The sequence below is a fragment of the Caretta caretta genome, chromosome 5 (genome assembly GCF_965140235.1).
Source record: "Caretta caretta isolate rCarCar2 chromosome 5, rCarCar1.hap1, whole genome shotgun sequence".
Classification (NCBI taxonomy): Eukaryota; Metazoa; Chordata; order Testudines; family Cheloniidae; genus Caretta; species Caretta caretta.
Window position 1 is genome coordinate 112,929,948 of NC_134210.1, and position 19,197 is coordinate 112,949,144.

Below are 19,197 nucleotides of genomic sequence, written 5' to 3' on the forward strand. Positions count from 1 at the left end.
TAAGATTTATAGCTCAAACTTTATTTCAAGGCATCTCAGTGACTAGACTTCAAAGCTTTCACAAAAATCAGATAGTACATTATGATAGAGTAGGGGTGTCAACCTCATTCTATAGCGAGAACCTAATCAGGATCCGTGGGCCTGGTCTACAAAATTAGCACCATTTCAAACCCACAAATCCACAATGGCTTCCCAGTGATGACAGTAGGATTTTTGCACAAAGAATAAGAGTAGAACATGATCTATAGATAACAACATAACACTGGGTCTGATCCTGCAGCATTCCACGCATACTCCAAAACTCCCACTGAAGTCAATGGTGCATGCAAGAAGTGCAGTATCAGGCTATTAAGTTATTAAAGTTAATTGCTCTATTTGGTTACTCCGCGCAAAAAAAAAAAAATGGTGTGGGTCTAAGTTACTATTACCACAGTTTCTCCTTTGGTTCAGTTTCTCCTCTTTCTGTTTGTCTTTTGCCCATAATTATTTGTATGTCTCCTCCATACTTCTTTGTTTTCTCCTTTTCTCTTTCCTTTTTCTCCCTTTGTGTTCTCTGCCTTCTTATTTGCATTTTTCTGCACTTGGCCCCATATTTGGGCTCTTCTAACCCCAACTCCCATTCTTAGTCTCCCCCCAGCAGCAGAAATACTTACACATGGAAGGGAGGCAGTGGGAAATGAAGTTCTTTCATTATAAACACTTCTTACAAAGGACACTGTTTCAAGCTCTTTAGACACAGAGTCTCACCAAAACTGACTAGGATCCCATGATCAAGCCTGTAGTCCTTTCCAGCAGCAAAGAGGTAGATGCAGAAGTGCTTTACACATAGAGTAAAAAGGGAAACTTTTATCAGCAAATCCTAGTCAGTTTCCTTTTTGCTGACAGCCCTTTGTGCAGTGCTGGAGTGCTGTTTTGGCTGTTGCTGACAGCAAACCAAATAGCAGTGCAGTTTTAAATGGATGTGTACACCAGTCAGTACAATTGGGCCATAGGAGGCCTGAAGGATGGAATTTTGACACCAATGTTATAGCGTTACATTAAATGCAGTCCTTAAAAAAAAAAAAAAAGAGATGCAAATCAGAATTTCAATGCAACTAAGTGAAACAAAATTGATCCAAAAACTGTATGCTTCAAGAGCTAGATAGATTTCTTTTTAAAAAGCAGAAATATAAGTTAACATGGCAAAAAAAAAAAAACATCAAATCAAGAGAACAGTTTTGTGCCTGATATTTATTCAGCTCTTGGTTCCATGGTGATAGGGCCATTTGTGCGTGAAAAATCTTGCTGGTCTTCCTCATCCAAACCCAAAATGTCTGGAATATCATCAGATTCTGAAGACAAGTCTGTGATAGTGAAATCTGGCACCTGCAGAAGAAGAAATCCAAATAAATGTGAAGGTTAAAAAAAAAAAAAAAAGAGCTGAACACTCAGGACTCCAACTGAAGTCAACCAGGGCTGCAGGTGTTCAGTACCTCAAAAATCAGGCCCTAGAGTGACAGAAACATCTTAAGCAATATAAATTAGTGTATTAATAGATACATTCTTATAAGAAAGGTGGAACAGAACTGCCCTCAACACAGAACATTTCATAAATATTTTGGGGTGGTCTGTTAAGAAGGTTTTCTAATAAGATTGGTCTCTTGCAAAGACTTAGTGTATATTATATCTCACATCAATTTAGAGGTGTTATATATCTTTGCTATATCATCTTTATCTTCAGTCCACTTCAAAACTTCAGAGGGGAATGAGGGACTGAGAAAAAATTAATGGAGAGCCTGGTTATTCACAGAACAGATACAGCACAGGTGATATCAACATAAGCTCTTCTACGCTGCACTCAATTGAGGCAGTAGCCTCAATCTTGTTCTGAAGAAATCATATGGGGAAGTGATGCAATGAGCTGTAGCTCACGAAAGCTTATGCTCAAATAAATTTGTTAGTCTCTAAAAGGTGCCACAAGTACTCCTTTTCTTTTTGCAAATACAGACTAACAGGGCTGCTACTCTGAAACCTGTCATTAATCCCACTGACTCCAAATGGCAGCAAGAATGAGGCTCCGTCCCCCTAGTGGCAGAAATTGCTCTGCACCCTGCTGCATAAAACATCCACATAGTAAGAAAGACTCCACCTAGTAACACACTTAAAATAACTCAGTATACTTTTCAGAGCAACAGCTGTGTTAGTCTGTATTCGCAAAAAGAAAAGGAGTACTTGTGGCACCTTAGAGACTAACCAATTTATTTGAGCATGAGCTTTCGTGAGCTACAGCTCACTTCATCGGATGCAGTGAGCTGTAGCTCACGAAAGCTCATGCTCAAATAAATTGGTTAGTCTCTAAGGTGCCACAAGTCCTCCTTTTCTTTCAGTATACTTTCAGGATCTGTACATAGCATTCCTTGCCACACTAGTAACAAACTAGGAAGTCTAAAACAATGTAACCAAGATATCAAGAGCCAAATTTGGAGGTGAATGGTAAATTAGGCTATGTCTACACTGTACTTTTGTCAGTAAATTTTTTGTCGGTCAGGGGTTTGAAAAAACCACACCCCCACTGACAAAGGTTTTCCTGATGAAAAGCGCCAGCGTGGACAGCACTTTGTCTGTGGGAGACGCTCTCTCACCCAAAGCTATTACCCCTCATTGGAAGTGGTTTTATTTTGTTGGTAGAAGAGCTCTCTCCTGCCGACAAAGAGGGGCTACCTGGAGTACCTTACAGCTGTAGCAGTACTGTGTGCAGGGTACACATAGCCTTAGACTTATACTAAACTTCTGCAGAACTACTTCTACTCCCTGTACGCATATTTAAGGGAGTCTACATTGGAGTCAGTCATTTACACCTTCTCCAGCCACCTTGTCAAGTTACTTGGACTTAAACTCCTTTAGATGTTAGAAGAATGGACGCAAGTAACTCTAAGAGACTCTAAATTAGGCCCTATTAACATTAGCGATTCCAGCTGCAAACCCTGTATAAATGCACTATGTCAGCCTACAACAGGATTTGCATCAGATTTATCTTTATTTTCAATCTGCTAAGTTGCACCAGTGGAGTACATATTTAAAAATTTATGAAAACCCACATGTAGATCAATGCAAAAGCCCCTAATGTAAGAGTCTCTAATTTCTACATCACCTCTGTATTTGCCCTTATAGTTTCATATTTGATGGGGAATGGGAGAACATGTAACCCTCATTTTTCTTGTGATCATGACCAAAAAAAGCCAGGTAAAAACTTCTCTTGCATCCCTTCCCCCTCCATCTACACTAGTTACATTCTCTATTAAGTTACTTTAGTCCATAAAAAGTTAAACTACACTCCAGTATATGTGCTTTTAGCCACTGTCTTATCAGAATTTGTATTTTGTAACTTTAGTAAGAAAAATATGGGGTGCTATTAAGAGACTTTTGAAACAGAACTACATACAATCAGCATAGAAAAGCAGTTCCTTACTTTACAGTTTTAGCACATGGATTCAGCCTTTATTTGCATGCATCTAAGACTGAAAACTTCAAAAGACAAGTTTTAATCTTCATGTACAAAAATAATAAATTCAGAATGTTAAATATTGATATCCAGAGTATTCACAATGCTACTGCCCAATTGTTAAAATACCAAGCACTGCACTGCCTGAGTGTAACACTTTACTGAGAAAGCAATCAGCAAAATTCATTGATAATCGCAGGTTAGAATATTGGTCCTCAGTTTTGTGGATGAGACTTTTGCAATTTTTTCCACCTCATGTAGAAAAAAAAGTTTTGTAAGCAGCATTCAATCAATGCATTAAGGAGCATGAGAGTCCTGGTGTAGTCAGTAATAATATTACAGAGCACCAACATATGTTTTATTAAGATAGAGACAGCTTCATTTTTCATAGCTTGGAACACATTCTACTCTCAGCTAGTTCTGTGCAACTCCAATAGAGCAGACTGTTACTGATGGAAACAACGCTCTTTGTTCTGAAGAGCGCTGTGTAAAGTAACAACAGATATTTTGTAAGATTATGCAAGTACAGATTCTGGCACTTAACTTCCTCAGGTTAAGTATTCACATTTGGGGTAGAAAAGCATTGCAGCATACAAGTGTTTTCTAGAACCTTAAATGGTTATTCTAAGCCAAAAACTGAAACAGGAAAAGTAACTAGTATCTAAAAGCAGGTGTAGAGTCAGTCAGGCCTATCTTTATGTCAAAGATCTTACATTACAACTAAGCGAGGTGTAACTTTACAAATTGTTACTGTTCTAACTCTTTGTTTTAGAGGTCAGTGCACTTGTTTATAAGTCAGTATATTTAAAACTTTTGTAGCTTACAAATGATTGTCATGGTGTAGGAAAGGAGGCAAAGTGGACCACAGAAATCAATAGCTGAGATGTATGGTAGTTTGGCTTTTTGTTTTCCTCTACCAACATCTAGAAGATTATCTGATTGTTTGAGATGGGCTAAAACACTATTTAGTATGAGAAAAATCAAAGTGTCACTGAAATCACACCATTCCAGCAAGTCATTATGCAATGTATCAAACCCACTGCCTTTAAAAAAAAGTTTAAATCTCATGTTTATTCTCAGGCTGATGGTAGAGTGGAGAGTTTTTATAAAGTGTAGCTGAGCTGTTCATTATGCAAGCATGGTGAGAAAGGTTTAAAGAGTCAGACATTAATGTGAACAGCTTCTGCCCTTACCAAGGCTTTAAGGGTTCACCAATTCTCCCCAGTGGGCATTTGAGAGGCTTTTAGCCTCTAGCTTCAAACTAGACCCATAGGAAATGTGATACAATGTTATTTGGTTCAGAATGCTTTGGCAGGCAACTATGGATACAGTCAAACCCTAGAACAGCCTACAGATGCACCTACGCTAAGTGTTGTAATTTAGCACTGGAGCTAGCAAACAGGAGCTTAGGCACAACTGACTTAGTACATGGAGCAGGAGCTGCTTTGGGAACATTCTTATACCCATGGCTACTGTGTCGCAAGGAAAGAGCTGAATCAGTTAACTGATCACAACTAACGGGCATTCATGAATCACACTGCTCCCCTTCACCTTCTTGGAAAGGTGTCAGTGCAGAAAGTCACCCAAATGCTTTTGCTCAGTTTTATAGATCAGGAGACTGGCTGACCAGGGCTGCTCAAGATCTCCACTCCCAGGGACCCACCAGTCTCAAACAGCTGACATTTGGAAATTCAATCCTGAATCTCTCAGTCTACCTGAGAGTAGCAGTAGAGGGAAGACCAAGACTCTGTGTGTGTGTGCTCAGACTGGGAGAGCTGACAGCATCATGCTTTCACAGGCACCCATTTGTATGGGGTCTAGCACAGAGGTAGTCTATTTTTGTCAGAGTCCAAATGTATTGAAGGTATAGTCAAGGTCCAGACTACAGAAACACTTTTCATACTGCAACAATAATGGTAAGTAAATAAGATTTTGCAGTCTGTTCAACAGTGTCTGGTGGTGTGGATTTGGCCCATCGTCTAAATGACGACCCCTGGTCTAGCACTACAACCCATTTGTCCTTGCTACTGTAGCAGCAAGTACTTTTACTAACAGTCCTCTTCAAACAACTCAGTTCAACTGATCATGAAACTCCGCTGTGTGACCTGTGCATTTAAAAAAATGCAAAGAAGTGTTTTAAAAGGTGTTCTTAAACTGTCCATTTACCATGGAGAAAGTTTAGGGCCAATTCAGAGATCTAAGCAGCTGTAGATTTTCTACTCCTTCTTCCAAGTCCCTTCAGCAAGTAAGTTACACAGACAGACTTGCTCATTCATGGTGTGCTACACTTCCTTATATATCCTCTGAATTCATCTCAATCTAAGTTGTGTGTAATTTATTGCCAAAAGGCACTATGACTCCTACTTTAATTTACATCCTCCTGTTAGGCTTTTCCTCCTGCACCTTTTTGGTCCCTCAATATGTAAGTTATACTAGCTTGGGAGTGCCTTAGTTTCAATTAGGACTTTGTCCTCCACTGATAATTATGAGGGAGAATGCAGGATGTTGTCTGAGCTACCAACAATTGTTCCAGTATCCACAGTCCTACTTAGATTTGTAAAACAGAACAACCCCCCCCAAAAAAAAGATTAACCTGTATTTTACCTTCTGAAATCTCTAAAGGGAACAGCAGAAAAATCTCACCCACCCACCCACACTTAGTTGGGCCAATATGGAGAGCCCAGAGGCTGAACAGGTTAGCCCAAGCTTGGCCTAGGGTAGAACAATTAACTAGTGTCCATTAGTACTGGATCCGAAGTTTTTTTTTTAAATTACATTTCTCTCCAGAGTGTACAATATGCAGCACATGTAGTAAGCAAATTAAAATAGTATGATTAAGTTTCAGATCTTTGTAGTTTCAAACGCATGTTTGTTTTTAATCACAGCCATCTATTTTCAGTTCTGATTTTTCCAATGAAGAGTATTTGGCAGTCCTCCTACAGCCAAATGCAGTAGGTATTAGAAGTCACATGCAAGAATGCCCATACTGCAAGCAGGGCAAACAGCTGTCCAGGCCATCCTGCACAGACCACCTCCTTTAACATTACTGAGCAGCCATTTCTGCAGTTCAAGTTCTCTCTCTAAAGGCAGACAATACACACAGACAAGCTGGAATAAAGCTAAGAGGGAGTGAAAGGATGGATGGGGATTCAGGGGTAGGAAACAAATGCAGCAGCAACATCTGACCCATCTCTATGCGTAATGAATCTGATGTGGGTTAGTAACCAGTAGTTGATATCTACTTTTTTTTTGCATTTCAAGCCTGCCTTCTCCTGGACCCAATTCAATAAGTTCTATAATGCTTGTTTTTACACCAGTCAAGTGAGACAGACTTTGGCTGCTGAAGCATTTATTACTGAACATACAGAATGAATTACAAAAAAGTGAAAAGGCACTACAAAGACACGTGAAACTAGGCACCCTGGTACAAACATGTGTTCATATTCCATACTGCAGATTTAATTCTCAGTACTGGTTTTAGTTGACTTATTGTGTAGTTAAAAAGGATTTTTTTTAGAAAGATTTGAAAAAAATAAGGGCAATGAAAACTCATGGCATTTAAATAATTCTGGCTGAACAAGTTAGAGTCCTTACTTGAAAGCAAAGTGGCAGATTCACAAAAGCATAATGCCTTAATATGAGCTGTCCAATGAAGTGATTAAGACAATCTTACAGTCTGTATAAGCACCACAGTGGAAGTTTGAAGTTCTTGCTGAGCTGCAGGGCTTTTAAATGGAGCGCTAAACGAGATCATACTACTTCTCTATTTTTCCTGCATAGATCACCTGACTAGTCAAAGTATTTGGTTGCAATGAGTTCCATTTAAGGTCATGATATTGGACACTTTAGCTGTCAGACAAGAAGCTTCTTAACCAGTAATAAGGTGAACCACTGCTGTAAGCTCCTGAAGTGTCAAGCCTCAAGGCACTTGGTGCTTGTCATTATTTCCAGAGGCACTTAGACAGGACAGCAAAATAATTTTCTAATGAAAGGACACATTCAGATCTTTAGGCCTCCACCATCCCTATGTTGTGGATATTTTCCCCCATAGGTGTCAGGTGACAGCTACAGTAGTTAAGTCACCTTGATAGCTCAGACTGCAGAGTATGTGTGCGCTATGCAATTTAATCTGTGCTGTGTTCAGGCTGTTTGTTGTCCTGGCTGGCAATTTTCTCCCCTTCACCCTTGTGCTCAGCATGCTGAGACCCAGCCAGTTGTGGGTAAAAGGGACCTACCAGCCAATTGAGTGGTGTGTTGTTAACAAGATAATCCATCACATCATCCAGAGACTCCTTCATTTTCTTCAGCTGTCCTTTGCTAGTGGTGAGAATATTATCTGATACTTCGTGGAAAGATGAAGCAGAGTGGAAGTTCCTATAGACGTCTCCTGCCATTGCCCCAACATGATGGACTTGGTCCTGAATGTTCTGCGGCAACCCCTGTATGCTTGACACCAGGGTGAGGCAAGTGGTCTGAAGCTGCTGAGTCAGGCTCCGTGCAATAGCTAGTGTGCGTGACTCAATGTGCTGGAAACAAAGCATAATAGCATTTTAGAGTTAAGCACTTCATTGACCAGAGAGTTGGTTGGTTGCTGCAGCAACCCTACCATTGCTGAAAGCTCATCTCCCCTTCATTCCATGGTGTGGAGAATTGTAGCTGTGGCAGATGAGAGCAGGGCCTTCATTTCATAGCCCTGGTCTATACCCTGCGGGGGGGGGGGGTGTCAACCTAAGATATACATAAAATAGTGTAGCTGAAGTCGACATCTTAGGTTGACTTACTGGCCATGAGGATAGTGGCAAGTAGACCACTGACAGTCCCCCATTGACTCCACTTCCACCTCTTACAAGCTGGAGTTCTGGAGTCAACAGGGAGCGTGTTCTGGGATTGATTTAATGTGTCAAGACTAGATGCGATAAATTGTTCCCCAACAGATAGATCACTACCCGCCAATCTGGCAGTTAGCGATGACCTGCTCTTAGAAAGAAACTATTAAGCTGTTCGCTTGAAGGAGTTTACTAGGGTCCTTGCTTTTGAAAACAGGTCCGACAGATCTGGGATACATGAACCCTTGAAGGCTGCAAGTCTCTGAAGTGCACTACATGTCACATATAGAAACTGTCTGGCTGTTTGTCTCACTAAAACAAAGTGAATTACTGAGCTTGTACTACAGTACAGTTAGCTGAAACAGAGTTAATGCTTCCAGCTTAAAGTTTCAAGCACTTAATTGATTAGCTGAATTTAAAATACTCTCTCATATTGCATTTGTGCAGTTATCAGGACTGGTTGCCAAGAGGCTTGGGAGGAAAGGGAATAGTCTAGCAGGGTGGGGAGAAGAAAGAGGATTGGAAAATTGCATTGTCAGTCCCACCCAAGTTGTTCTAGTTTATCTTTGGAAAATCAGATGAGAAGATGTCCAGGACAAATATGAGTGCCTGACTAGGTGTGGGAGAGCAAGTCATCAATAGCTTGTCCCCTAGACTCACAGGCTCAAACCATTGCTATCTGGACAGTAGCTGTAGCTCACGAAAGCCTATGCTCAAATAAATTGGTTAGTCTCGAAAGGTGCCACAAGTACTCGTTTTTCTTTGAGCATACAGACTAATACGGCTGTTACTCTGAAACAAGTATGCTGAAGCTTGACTGCTAAAATTATAGCAGCATTTGGAGAATGTAGAAGATGGCACCCAGTTACTACATCAGGCCATTACTGCAATGTTGTTCAGGGTTCTTCTAGGAAAGATCTGCATCTAGTTAAACTAAAATTTGTTGTTGAAATGAACTCAGTAGGTGTAGCCATTAGCTTGCATCACTAATTATGCCTGGCGCCAATAACTACTACTTAAGCTGGCCACCATATAGCTGAATTTAATTTTGCAGAGCAATTATGGAGGGAGTGGGGCCCTGCAGTGGAGAAAGGGAGAGTCACCATTCAGGTTCTTCATGCTTGTGGTGCATCTTAGCAGCATAGGAGGTTTCATGAATAATTTTGAAAACACAAGGACCAAGTTACTTGTATGTATATACTTTGCAATATGTAATTTACACTCTTGGTACATTTACTTACCTCAGCGATGTGAGATTCATCACCACCATCATTTTGGCCTGTGTTTTTCTTCCATTCTACCCAGGACTGATATAGCATTTCCTGGGCATCATGAAGTTTCTGGTTGGCACTATTCATGTTCTTTCTTGTGTACTCAATCTAGAAAACAACCAATGAGGTAGTGAAGCAAGGATCCCAAACACAGTTTAGGGCGATTATAAATGTTCTCTAGCCTGCCCACTTTTTGCAAAAAATTCGTTTCAAGAGACAGTTTTGTTGGTGAAAGGACATTAAGATTGGGGGGGGGGGGAAGAGAAAGAAGGAGGGGGCAGGAGAAAAAAAATCTGCCTTCTCTTGTTTTCTAGTAGTATCATGTACAGGTCTTAGTTAGAGTAGGATTCTTTAAGTCTTGCTATGATACTAATGGAATGGAGTAGGATTCTTGAATAGAGCTGCAAGACATTCACTTCAGGGTCTAAACTGGTATTAAGTACATTTTCTATTAGTCTTGCAAAAGAGATGCAATTTTATTTTGGGAGTTGAGACTGAATCAGTTTTAGTGTAAGATGAGAACTTCAAAGATAATAGGTGTGTTCTGTACCATTAAGAACCTTTGATTTAAATATTGAAACAATTTTGGTTAAGTTATCCATGTTTCTTTGGCAAACCAGCTCTAAGACAAAAAGACTACCAAGAGTTTATTTACACCCCAAATCAGAGTTCTTAACTTACCAAACTGACAGTGTAATTGAGGTGTGAAATGGTCTCTTGGCTTTTGTGCTTAGCATCTCTAATCCTGATTAAGGCCTGTTGGTAGGCACGGGTGCGGACCTTTGAGGACAAGGATCCGAGTCTAATGTAGTAGCTTGGCTTTTGAATTCCAACTTCAAATCCTTCAACCTTTGTAACTTCTTTTGCTAGAGAGAGAAAAAAAAAAGGTTATTTTAGTCAGACTTAAAGAATTAGGTTAGCAGTCCAACCTCTAGAGGATTACACAGCAGTCCAACATATATCTGGATAGGGCAAACAAAAACTCTACCCCTTCATTCTGAATAAGGCACTTTCCTTCATATGCCTTCCCTGCTGACAAGAAGGCATCATGGTTGGCATGGTGAAGGGCCATGTCTGAAACTAGTGTCAATACAGTGCCACTCCATTCAACTAGTAGGGTTGTCAAGTGACACCACTTGTCTCTCCCCCACTCCCAATCCCCATCCCCAGTTGGAGTCTCATCTCAATTAGTCTTACCCAGCTCCTCTTCAGTAAGTGGAAGATAATGGTCTACAAGAGTCTCCGACCTGCTGAGTGCGCTCTCCACCCCACTGCTCACCATCTGCACCACACGGCTTCCCAGTACAGTGTTAATGCTGCCATTGACAACTGACTTAGTCATTTCCACACTATCATGCACAGCTTCTTTAGTCTTGTCCATGACTCCAGTAATTGTGTGGGCAACAGTATCCCTGGCTCCAGTCACAGTGATTGTTACAGCCTCTCTTGCACCAACAACTACATCCTTGGCATTGGCAACCACCTGCAAGGAAGAGAGGCAGACTCCTCATTTAATAGTGGGGAGGTATTTAAGTTCTGGATTTACACACACCCACACTTTCCAAAAGTAGAGACAACTAGTTTCAGGATTCTTTAAGAAGCATTCACTACAGTGATAGAAATTTGACTGTCATAGCAAGCCAAAAGCTACAGCTACTCAATCAGCATTAGAGGAGGCATTTCTACCACAAAGTGAATTTGTAATTTACACTGATGCAAGCCTAGAAAGAGTAGGATAGGAAAAAATAAAAAAGTTTTGGGTGCCTAACCTGCAACTCTTTAGAGGGACCAAGTATTAATGCCCTAGTTCTGATCAAGGGAGTCTGTTGGGTTAGGAAGATTTGTTCTTCCTACAGTGGATTTTATACTACCAGGTCATAATTAGGCTATTTATACTAAATAGTCATAGATGTTTGAGTCTCTCTCCATATCTAGCCAACCTTCCAGGTAGTACTGAAGCATCACTACTGAAAGTAACCGAAGTATCACAATAGACAGGAACCCAGCTATGTGGTCCATTTGGTTGCACCATGTAGGAGACTACTTGATGAGAGGTTCCCTAATCCCCCAAACCAAACACCTATAAACCCCTGCAAAGAAGCTTCCAACTACTCTGAGGACAGTAGCAATATGAAGGGAGGGCCAGGAGATGAGCTTTATTAGTTAGAAGACCTTGAAAGACTTCAGGCTAGAAGGCAGTAGTGTTAAGTGTCTTACAAGAGAAATTTTTAGAAAGACTTTGCAATGAAAATTTGAAAACTGAGCTCAGTCACAAGCAGTATTCTTCCATTGTACTTGCAGTGTAGGAAAGCAGATCTTCCTACTTTGCAGTATGCTGAGCCACTGGGAAGTAGGTTAGATTAAGGTCTTGGAGCAGTGACTGTCTTCCTGTGTGTTGGACAGCACTGAGCACAATGGGGTCCTCATCCTAAATGGGACCCTTGGCACTACAGCAATATATAGATAAGTTATAAATTCACTACTTAGTTTTCCTTTCCACCCAAATGGATAGTGAAAGCTATAAAACTTTCATTTCATAGTTAGCTCATTTTTAAGTTATATAAACATTTTCTATGAAGTGATTAAGTCATTTTAATGCAAGTTTAATATGGAAACTTTCCACTTCAATTACATATAAGCCATTTCTAGAGTGCTTCGCTATCTGAAGTATTGCTAAAACATTAACCCTTATATTGCTCTGGCAAACCAGGGAAGTATTATCCCTATTTAAATGTGGGGAGAGGGAAACATATTGAGGGTCTGAATCACAAGAGTGCCAGACAGCCATTGACTTCAGTTGGAGTTCTGGATACTCACACCTGGGGGTGGGAGGAAGAGAAGGCCCTAAGTGACTCCAAAGGCCATAGGGTGTCTGGGACAAACCCAGGGTTAGAACAAAAGTTCCAGATTTTCAACATTTGCTCTGCTCCCAGCCTTGCTACATCAGTAATTACTGAATCTCTCTGGTTATCCCACTTAGGGATTTAAATGCAGTAATTGAATCTACCTTGTCAGTTGGTTGATATAGGATAGGCAGCCTCTCTTCAATTTTGTCCAGTCCTATGCATGCATAGCTGTTGGCAACTGCAACTAGAGAAGAAGTTTCAAGAATGATTAAGTTGCCCTTGTGATGTTAAAATAAAAACCCACAAAGCTAAAGGTTAACATTTGTTGAAACAGGAAGCCCAATCCAAACAAGTAACAGTTTGTTTAGTTTCTTCCTTAAAAGAAAAGAGAAAAAATGTTTATGCAGCTTAATTCTACAAAAGCTTTCAAGCACTTTGCAAGTGCAAAAAACAATTGACATCTTTTTCAAGGAAGTGACCTTGAGAACAGACTGATGAAATGTCTGGCCATTTGCCAATTCATAAGAACAGGCTCTGAGCTAAACCCAGAGCAAGCAGCCATGAAACAGTTGCCAAATTTGTAACTGCAAGTTATACTCAGAAGTAGGTGAAAGGGAAGTATGATGCAGAGCTAAAAAAACTGTGAACGGTTAGGACAGAAGTTGATTGCTTGAGTAAGAAGCCTCTTGCTCAAGCAATCATCTTAGAAATCAATGTTAGTTAGGAACAAGTCATTAGAGGTTCACTCTTAGGAGATCTAGAGCTCGCTTAACTTCAGACTTTGTTTATAAGAGCTCATTTAATTACAGTTGCTCATGGCTTATTGCACAAAGCAAGGTAACAGTTTTCCTGCTGTCATGGACTTGTTACAAGTAGGTTTAACCTCACATAGTGCCCCCAGATTCTTTTCTGCACCCTCCCCTGCTCCCCCACCCCCAAAGCCTATATATTTATATAGGAACTCAATGGAATAATTGAGCATAAATGCACAGAAAAGTAGTCATGCCTTACTTTGTGGCTCCAGCTTCTGGATGATAGGCATAGCATTTGTCATGGCCACTGCAGTGATGGTCTTCACTCCTTTCTCAGCTATCTCACAGACTGATTTCAGATAGGGATGGTTATCTTTTGTGTTGACATAAGCAGAGGACACCATGTCATAGGTGGAACTCACCAAGGGAAGGTTGACAACCCTGGCTACCACATTCTGTGTAAACAGAGAGAAGGTTAAACTCACATCCTTCTTGGCTACATACCAAAGACTGACTAATCATCAACTCATACATACCTGTTGAGAGTCAGCTGCTACTAATGCCATTTTTTTAGGTCTTGAATCTTGTAGATTCTACAAGAATAAGATAATCCAAATTAAAAATTCATTAAGTCCCCAGTAGCCATACCACCATTCCACTCATCTAGGCTGGAGTTCCTTCCCTTCTGGAGAAAAAAGCAGTTATTCTTAAGAAAGGCACCTAAAAAGTCTTTTGAATACGAGAGTGTACCATCCCCTTCATGAGAAGGCTCCAGACCGTGTGGGCTGTAATGAATTAGAGCTTATACTGTAATAATTTAGATAGCTAAAGCTTAGTTTCTCTGCTACATTCACTAGTTCAGGTAATAGATACTAAACAGGATGGTCAACTAAATAGTTTGAGAGGTTTGTAACACAAATTTTTCACTGATTACTTCATTATTTGACAGCACTAGGTTTCTAATCTAGGTTACCCCTGTTTGGATGCATCTTCCACATAGCAATAGAAAAATACTGAAGAGCTAAAAATTGTGATTGTAGGTGGGAGGACCCAGGGTTTTACAGCTACTTTTAACCAATATTTCAAAATGGACTAGATTTTAAGGTGGTCAACGCAGAGGAGAATCTTGGGGAAAAAAGTTAGAATTGATGTATCTAAGAATCCCAAATCCTGCAGACACTTGCACATTTGTCACTTTAAGCACACAAGTTACTTGTGTATTGTTGTTAGTGAGATTAAGGTAAATGTGTTTTTGCAGGATCAGATTCTAGTGGACATATTGCTGTACAAGAGGTAGTGTCATTGCACCTCCTACAAAGAATTTAAAATGTAGCAGCATAAACAAATTCATAGAGTGGTGTTGTCTTTATAGCTGGCATCTGTATTGGATTCCTTCCCCATCTGCACTGAAATGGCAGAGGGTTTCGGCCTGTCGCTCCTAAGACACAGACTCTAGATCATTTAGGATTGGGCTATCTGTGCCAAGGTCACTTATCCCATATACAGGGTAGGATTTCCCCACTGCAGAGAAAACCCTGAATTAGTGCTGGCAGGGTAAATGTTTATTGCCAAATCACATTGGGTTGGAAGAGAAGCAGCTGTCACATGAAGACTCATCCATCTCGATTCTCCACAGATGGACTTCTGTAGGGCCAGGGAGATAGTATGGCAGTCCTCCCACACAACTCCCCTAAATCTGCCAGGTTTTCATCCCTTTCTCTGGGAATATAGAGGGAGTAGATAATTCAGTTAGGACTGGATATACTAGTACTCCTGAACGATCCATCATGGTGTACTTCCATAGTGTCGAGAGACATGACAGAAGACACAAGAACAAGTGCTCTTTATTTGTTAGAGTCAAACATGACTGCGCCTTTTTAAGGGTCTGTTTGTTCTCACAAGACCCATGTATCTCAGGACATTAGGACGCCACCATATAGTCCACAAAAGAACTATAAAAAAACCACACACACCACACTGTGTGTGGATTGGTTTGTCAGGAGCTCCTGACAAACAGTTCCATGTTTACGAACACTGGTGCACATTACAGTAGTCAACATTAGAGTGCCTGTCAGATCAATGGTCCAGCTAGCCCAGTATCCTGCCTTCTGACAGTGGCCACAGCAGGAAGACCCACAGGGAATGACCATGCACAGCTGCCTTTTGTAACCCCCCCATGTAGTAATAAGATCAGCCACCATTTGTATGCAGAACCAATGTGGCATGCAGCTGATTATTATTAAGGACTACAAATGGACAGGTGCAAAAAACACCGCACATACACACAAACTTAGTATAAAGAGTATTAAAGCTTACAGGATAGATTCCACATCAGCAGACAATAAAATACTGCAGTCATGTAAAATGTTATTAAGTTCCTTGATAGACTATATCAGGGTGGATAAAAATAATTGATTAACAAAAGAACTGTTTGATTTAAATCAGATTTTTTTATAAAAATGCTTTTTTGAGGAAAGCTATCTAAAGAGAATTTTTATTAAGATATATCTTTGAGCTATGTAGTCTCATCATGGAATAGGGATTGTAAATTCCAATTCTATAGGAGACATATTCATGTAATATTTAAATAAAAGTTTTGTAAATAAGTTCCAATAGTTCATGGGACTCAATCTTATGCAGCCCCAGGGACTTCTGTACAGATTATTAAGGTTAATCTTTCTATCTACCCAATGGGTCTCAGGGCTCAGTCTAGAAGATACTGTTGGAGATGCTTAGTTTTGCAGTTCTCAAACTGTGGATTTGTGTCTCCAGAGAGAACATGCTTGTTAACAGCAAAAATGTTAACTATACAGAAATGAGAAAACAGATCTCAACCCTATTGTCCCTCTCCAAATTTGTGTACACAGAGTCAATCCCTTACCTCTCTAAAAGGTGCAAAGTTTCAAAAAGTTCAATGAATAGAAGATTGAGGGCAGAATAGATCTGGACAAGGAGAAGTCTGGAGGTAAATGTGAGAAGGGAGGGACAGGCAGCAGAAACAAGAGTGAAACTGTTGGAGCAGCATATTGGAGAAGTCTTGAGGTCTTTCTGAGTGTAGCCTTCATTGATTTGCTATCTACCATACCGTTCTCTCACTAGAAGGGAAAAACCTACAATGGCAGCAGGCTGGAAAAAAAAAAAAAAAAAAAAAGCGACCCAGTGTGGGAATAAGAACCATTCAAGAAATAGGTCTGTTGATGTTTTAAAGAAAGTCACACCAGTGAACTGGTGGAAGTTACTTAAGCACTTGGATTCAGAGACTGTTGCAGCAATAATCTCACTTTTAACAGCAGTAGCTTCTTCTGCTGGAGTAGAAAGAATATTTTCTTCCTTTGGACTAATTCATTCCAAATTGAGAAATTTTTTGGGACCTGAAAAAGCAGGAAAGCTTGTTTTTCTTTTCCAGATTATGAACAAACAGGAAAATAAAAGTGAAGATATGACAGAGTTAGCTCCAGAAGTAAATATTTTAAGTTTCTCAGGTTGACCTGGCTAACAGTTTTTTTTAAAAAAACACACACACCCCACACTAAATAGACTAATTCATTTAACTATTTTAGTTAATAAAAAACAAACCTGATTTTAAAAAAAAACTTGAATGTTTAAATTCAAATACTTGTTTTGTTAAAATATGTTTGCTATTGAAGAAAAAAAATCCAGACTACATAATGTTGTTGTTTTAGTTAAACTAAACAATTTAAATGCCTGTCTGGTGATATTCTCCTCTTAATACATAATGGCAAGAAAATCTTCCAAATATTAATGATTAACCTGTTGAGTTGGCAATAGTTCACCTCCCAATAAATTCATAAATATTTGCTTCAATTACCTTTGGTAAATGAAATAACCAAACAATCATTCCTTTTCTGATACAGCTGTAACACTAATCTGAAAAGTTTTTTAAATAAGTCACTTTTAAAATGTAGTGTGTACTTCTAAAAATGAAACCTACATCTGAGTTGTGAGGAACATGTATTAAGGTTATTGCAACAAACAAGAACACACTTCTGTAGAAATCCATGATTAAATTGAGTCTTCCTGACTAGTGATTTAAATCAAATCCACCCTGGACTATCTATATACACAGAACACAACTGAAAAAACTTCACCACCTTTGGACTGCAAGGTACCGCAACACTGGGATGGGGTAGCAGCACCTAGCAAGGAGAAGAGCTATGCAAGTTTTAATATCTATGCAGATCAGACATGACCTTAGTTTTTAAAGGTCTTGTCCAAAAGACCCACACCATAGAGGGCATAATGAATTCCTTTCTCATGGAAAGGATTGAGTTTAGCCATTCCTGGCATGATTTTAACCTCTCATTCCAGGAGCTAATCCAATGCTTAAGCCATCTCCTGACCATAACTACTGCAGGTCCCAAAATATTTTAGAGTTCACTACAAGAATATAACCCCACAAGAACTCTACTGTATATTTTCAGCCACTTTTACAGTCCCTGCTAGTTAAAAGGGAATGTGGGTCTAACCAAAGGAAGCGCTTTTGCAAGATGTATGAAGACATACTTTAGAGACCGCTCAGACAGGAAAATGAATAAGCAGATTGAGTCAGAAGTTTTGTTCCTACTTTCATAAAGAGGAACAGAAGCGAATGGCTTTCAACCATCCAGCAAGGTGTCTAGAAACCCCCTTTCCACTCAATACACTGAGTGGACACAGGGATTGGTTCCTATCAGCTCGGTGTAAACTGCAGACAAACACCTGCCTATGGATGTCGTAACTGCAGCTTCTCAGTGACCCACTGGGCAGAAACTGGCCCAGCATCATGTGTGATAATAGCAGAGGGGCACCTGGTCACCTTCACAGGCTACTCCAACTGCAAGGACCACAGTCAACGGAGTTCTCCTGCTAGGGCCACCTGAATGAAGGAGGCGAATCACACACACACCGTTAGGAGCGAAAATTTTCTATACCTCATTAAAGCAATAACAAAAACCCCCCTCTACCCCCAGGGAGACGGACTTGAACAGCCTCGCAGGTGAGCGCAGGATGGAAGCGGAAAGGGGGAACCCCCCCCCCAGATTAAGACAGCGGGACACCCCAGAAATGCAGCCCCACCCCTGTCCCCCCACGCTTTGCCCTAGCCCCCTGCAACCCTGCCCCGGGGCTGTCCGCAGCTGGGCTAGCGGCACAGGAGGGCGAGAGCCATGGCAGCGCCGGGCTAGCTCCGGGCAGGAAGCGGGGAGAGCCCGGGGGTTTAACCCGGCTCCGCAGCCGCTTCAAATGCGCCACCGCGGTCGGTGAGGGGCTGCGGCCAAGGGCGGCTTCACTCACCCGGGCGCGGAGAGCGCTGCGGATCCGCCGCCAACGCCGGGCTTCCTGCGCCGAGAGACACCCCCTGCGCTAGCGCCAAGCCGCCCTGGACCCCCCCCCGGCAGGCTCGCTCCCTCACGCCTCACGCCTCCCACCGGCTCCCAGACACTGCAGTGACCCAGGGCAGCCTACCCCGGCTATTTATGTAGAGCGGCTGCCTCGGGCCCGCTTTCTCCTCTCGCGAGATGGCGGCCTGTCACGGCTGCGGCGGCCTCCGCCTCCTCTCACGTGACTAGCTGCCGCTGGGCGGCGTGCGGGCGGGGCGCTGCTCTGTGCGCTGCTGCGGCCCGGGGAGCCAGCGCTGGGGCCGGCCTGCCCGTGGCGGGGGACGCCCCGCTGCTGCCGGGCTGCCCGGGGCGCTGGCTGATGCGGGGAGAGAAGCCAGCGCCCCCTTGCGGTCGTGCCGTTGTTTGCTTTGCAGTGGGGCGCCGGCGGCAAGAGAAGAGGGAGGCAGGCCGTCGTGAAGTGCTCTCCGTACGGCCACTGGCTGCCCGTGTCCCCCCCGCGCTGGCGTGTGTCTGTGCTACTTCCGAGTCATTATCGGCTCCAACACAAGCGAGGATGGAGAACGAAGAAGTGGGGGTTTTTTTTACCCACGAAAGCTCATGCCCAAATAAATCTGTTGGTCTCTAAGGTGCCACTGGACTCCTCTGTTGGGTTTGTGGATATAGACGAACAGGGCTACCTCTC

At 41.6% G+C, this 19,197-nt stretch overlaps 1 protein-coding gene across 3 annotated transcripts; it reads right to left on the reverse strand.

Annotated features, from left to right (window-relative positions):
• On the reverse strand, positions 1–18,767 carry PLIN2 (perilipin 2). 3 transcript variants are annotated; one of them, XM_048849511.2, is made up of 9 exons: positions 18,640–18,767; positions 13,713–13,769; positions 13,436–13,631; positions 12,586–12,668; positions 10,776–11,061; positions 10,260–10,444; positions 9,549–9,686; positions 7,717–8,007; positions 1–1,365 (listed from the first exon to the last, which is right to left on the reverse strand). In XM_048849511.2, the coding sequence occupies exons 2-9, from the start codon at positions 13,740–13,742 to the stop codon at positions 1,231–1,233; spliced, it is 1,344 nt and encodes a 447-aa protein (XP_048705468.1). In that variant the 5' UTR covers positions 13,743–13,769; positions 18,640–18,767; the 3' UTR covers positions 1–1,230. The 3 variants fall into 3 exon arrangements, with proteins under 3 accessions (XP_048705468.1, XP_048705466.1, XP_048705469.1); XM_048849509.2 differs by lacking the exon at positions 18,640–18,767 and adding an exon at positions 18,469–18,614; XM_048849512.2 differs by lacking the exons at positions 1–1,365; positions 18,640–18,767 and adding an exon at positions 18,469–18,614 and having other exon boundaries at positions 6,814–8,007.
• Positions 18,768–19,197: the final 430 nt, after the last annotated feature.

Coding starts and splice junctions, on each gene's coding strand:
- PLIN2 (XM_048849511.2), bottom strand. CDS start 13,742: ATGGCATTAGTAGCAGCTGACTCTCAACAG. Junction 13,632..13,712: donor TAGCAGCTGACTCTCAACAG/GTATGTATGAGT, acceptor CTGTTTACACAG/AATGTGGTAGCCAGGGTTGT. Junction 1,366..7,716: donor ACACACCACTCAATTGGCTG/GTAGGTCCCTTT, acceptor CTTCTTCTGCAG/GTGCCAGATTTCACTATCAC.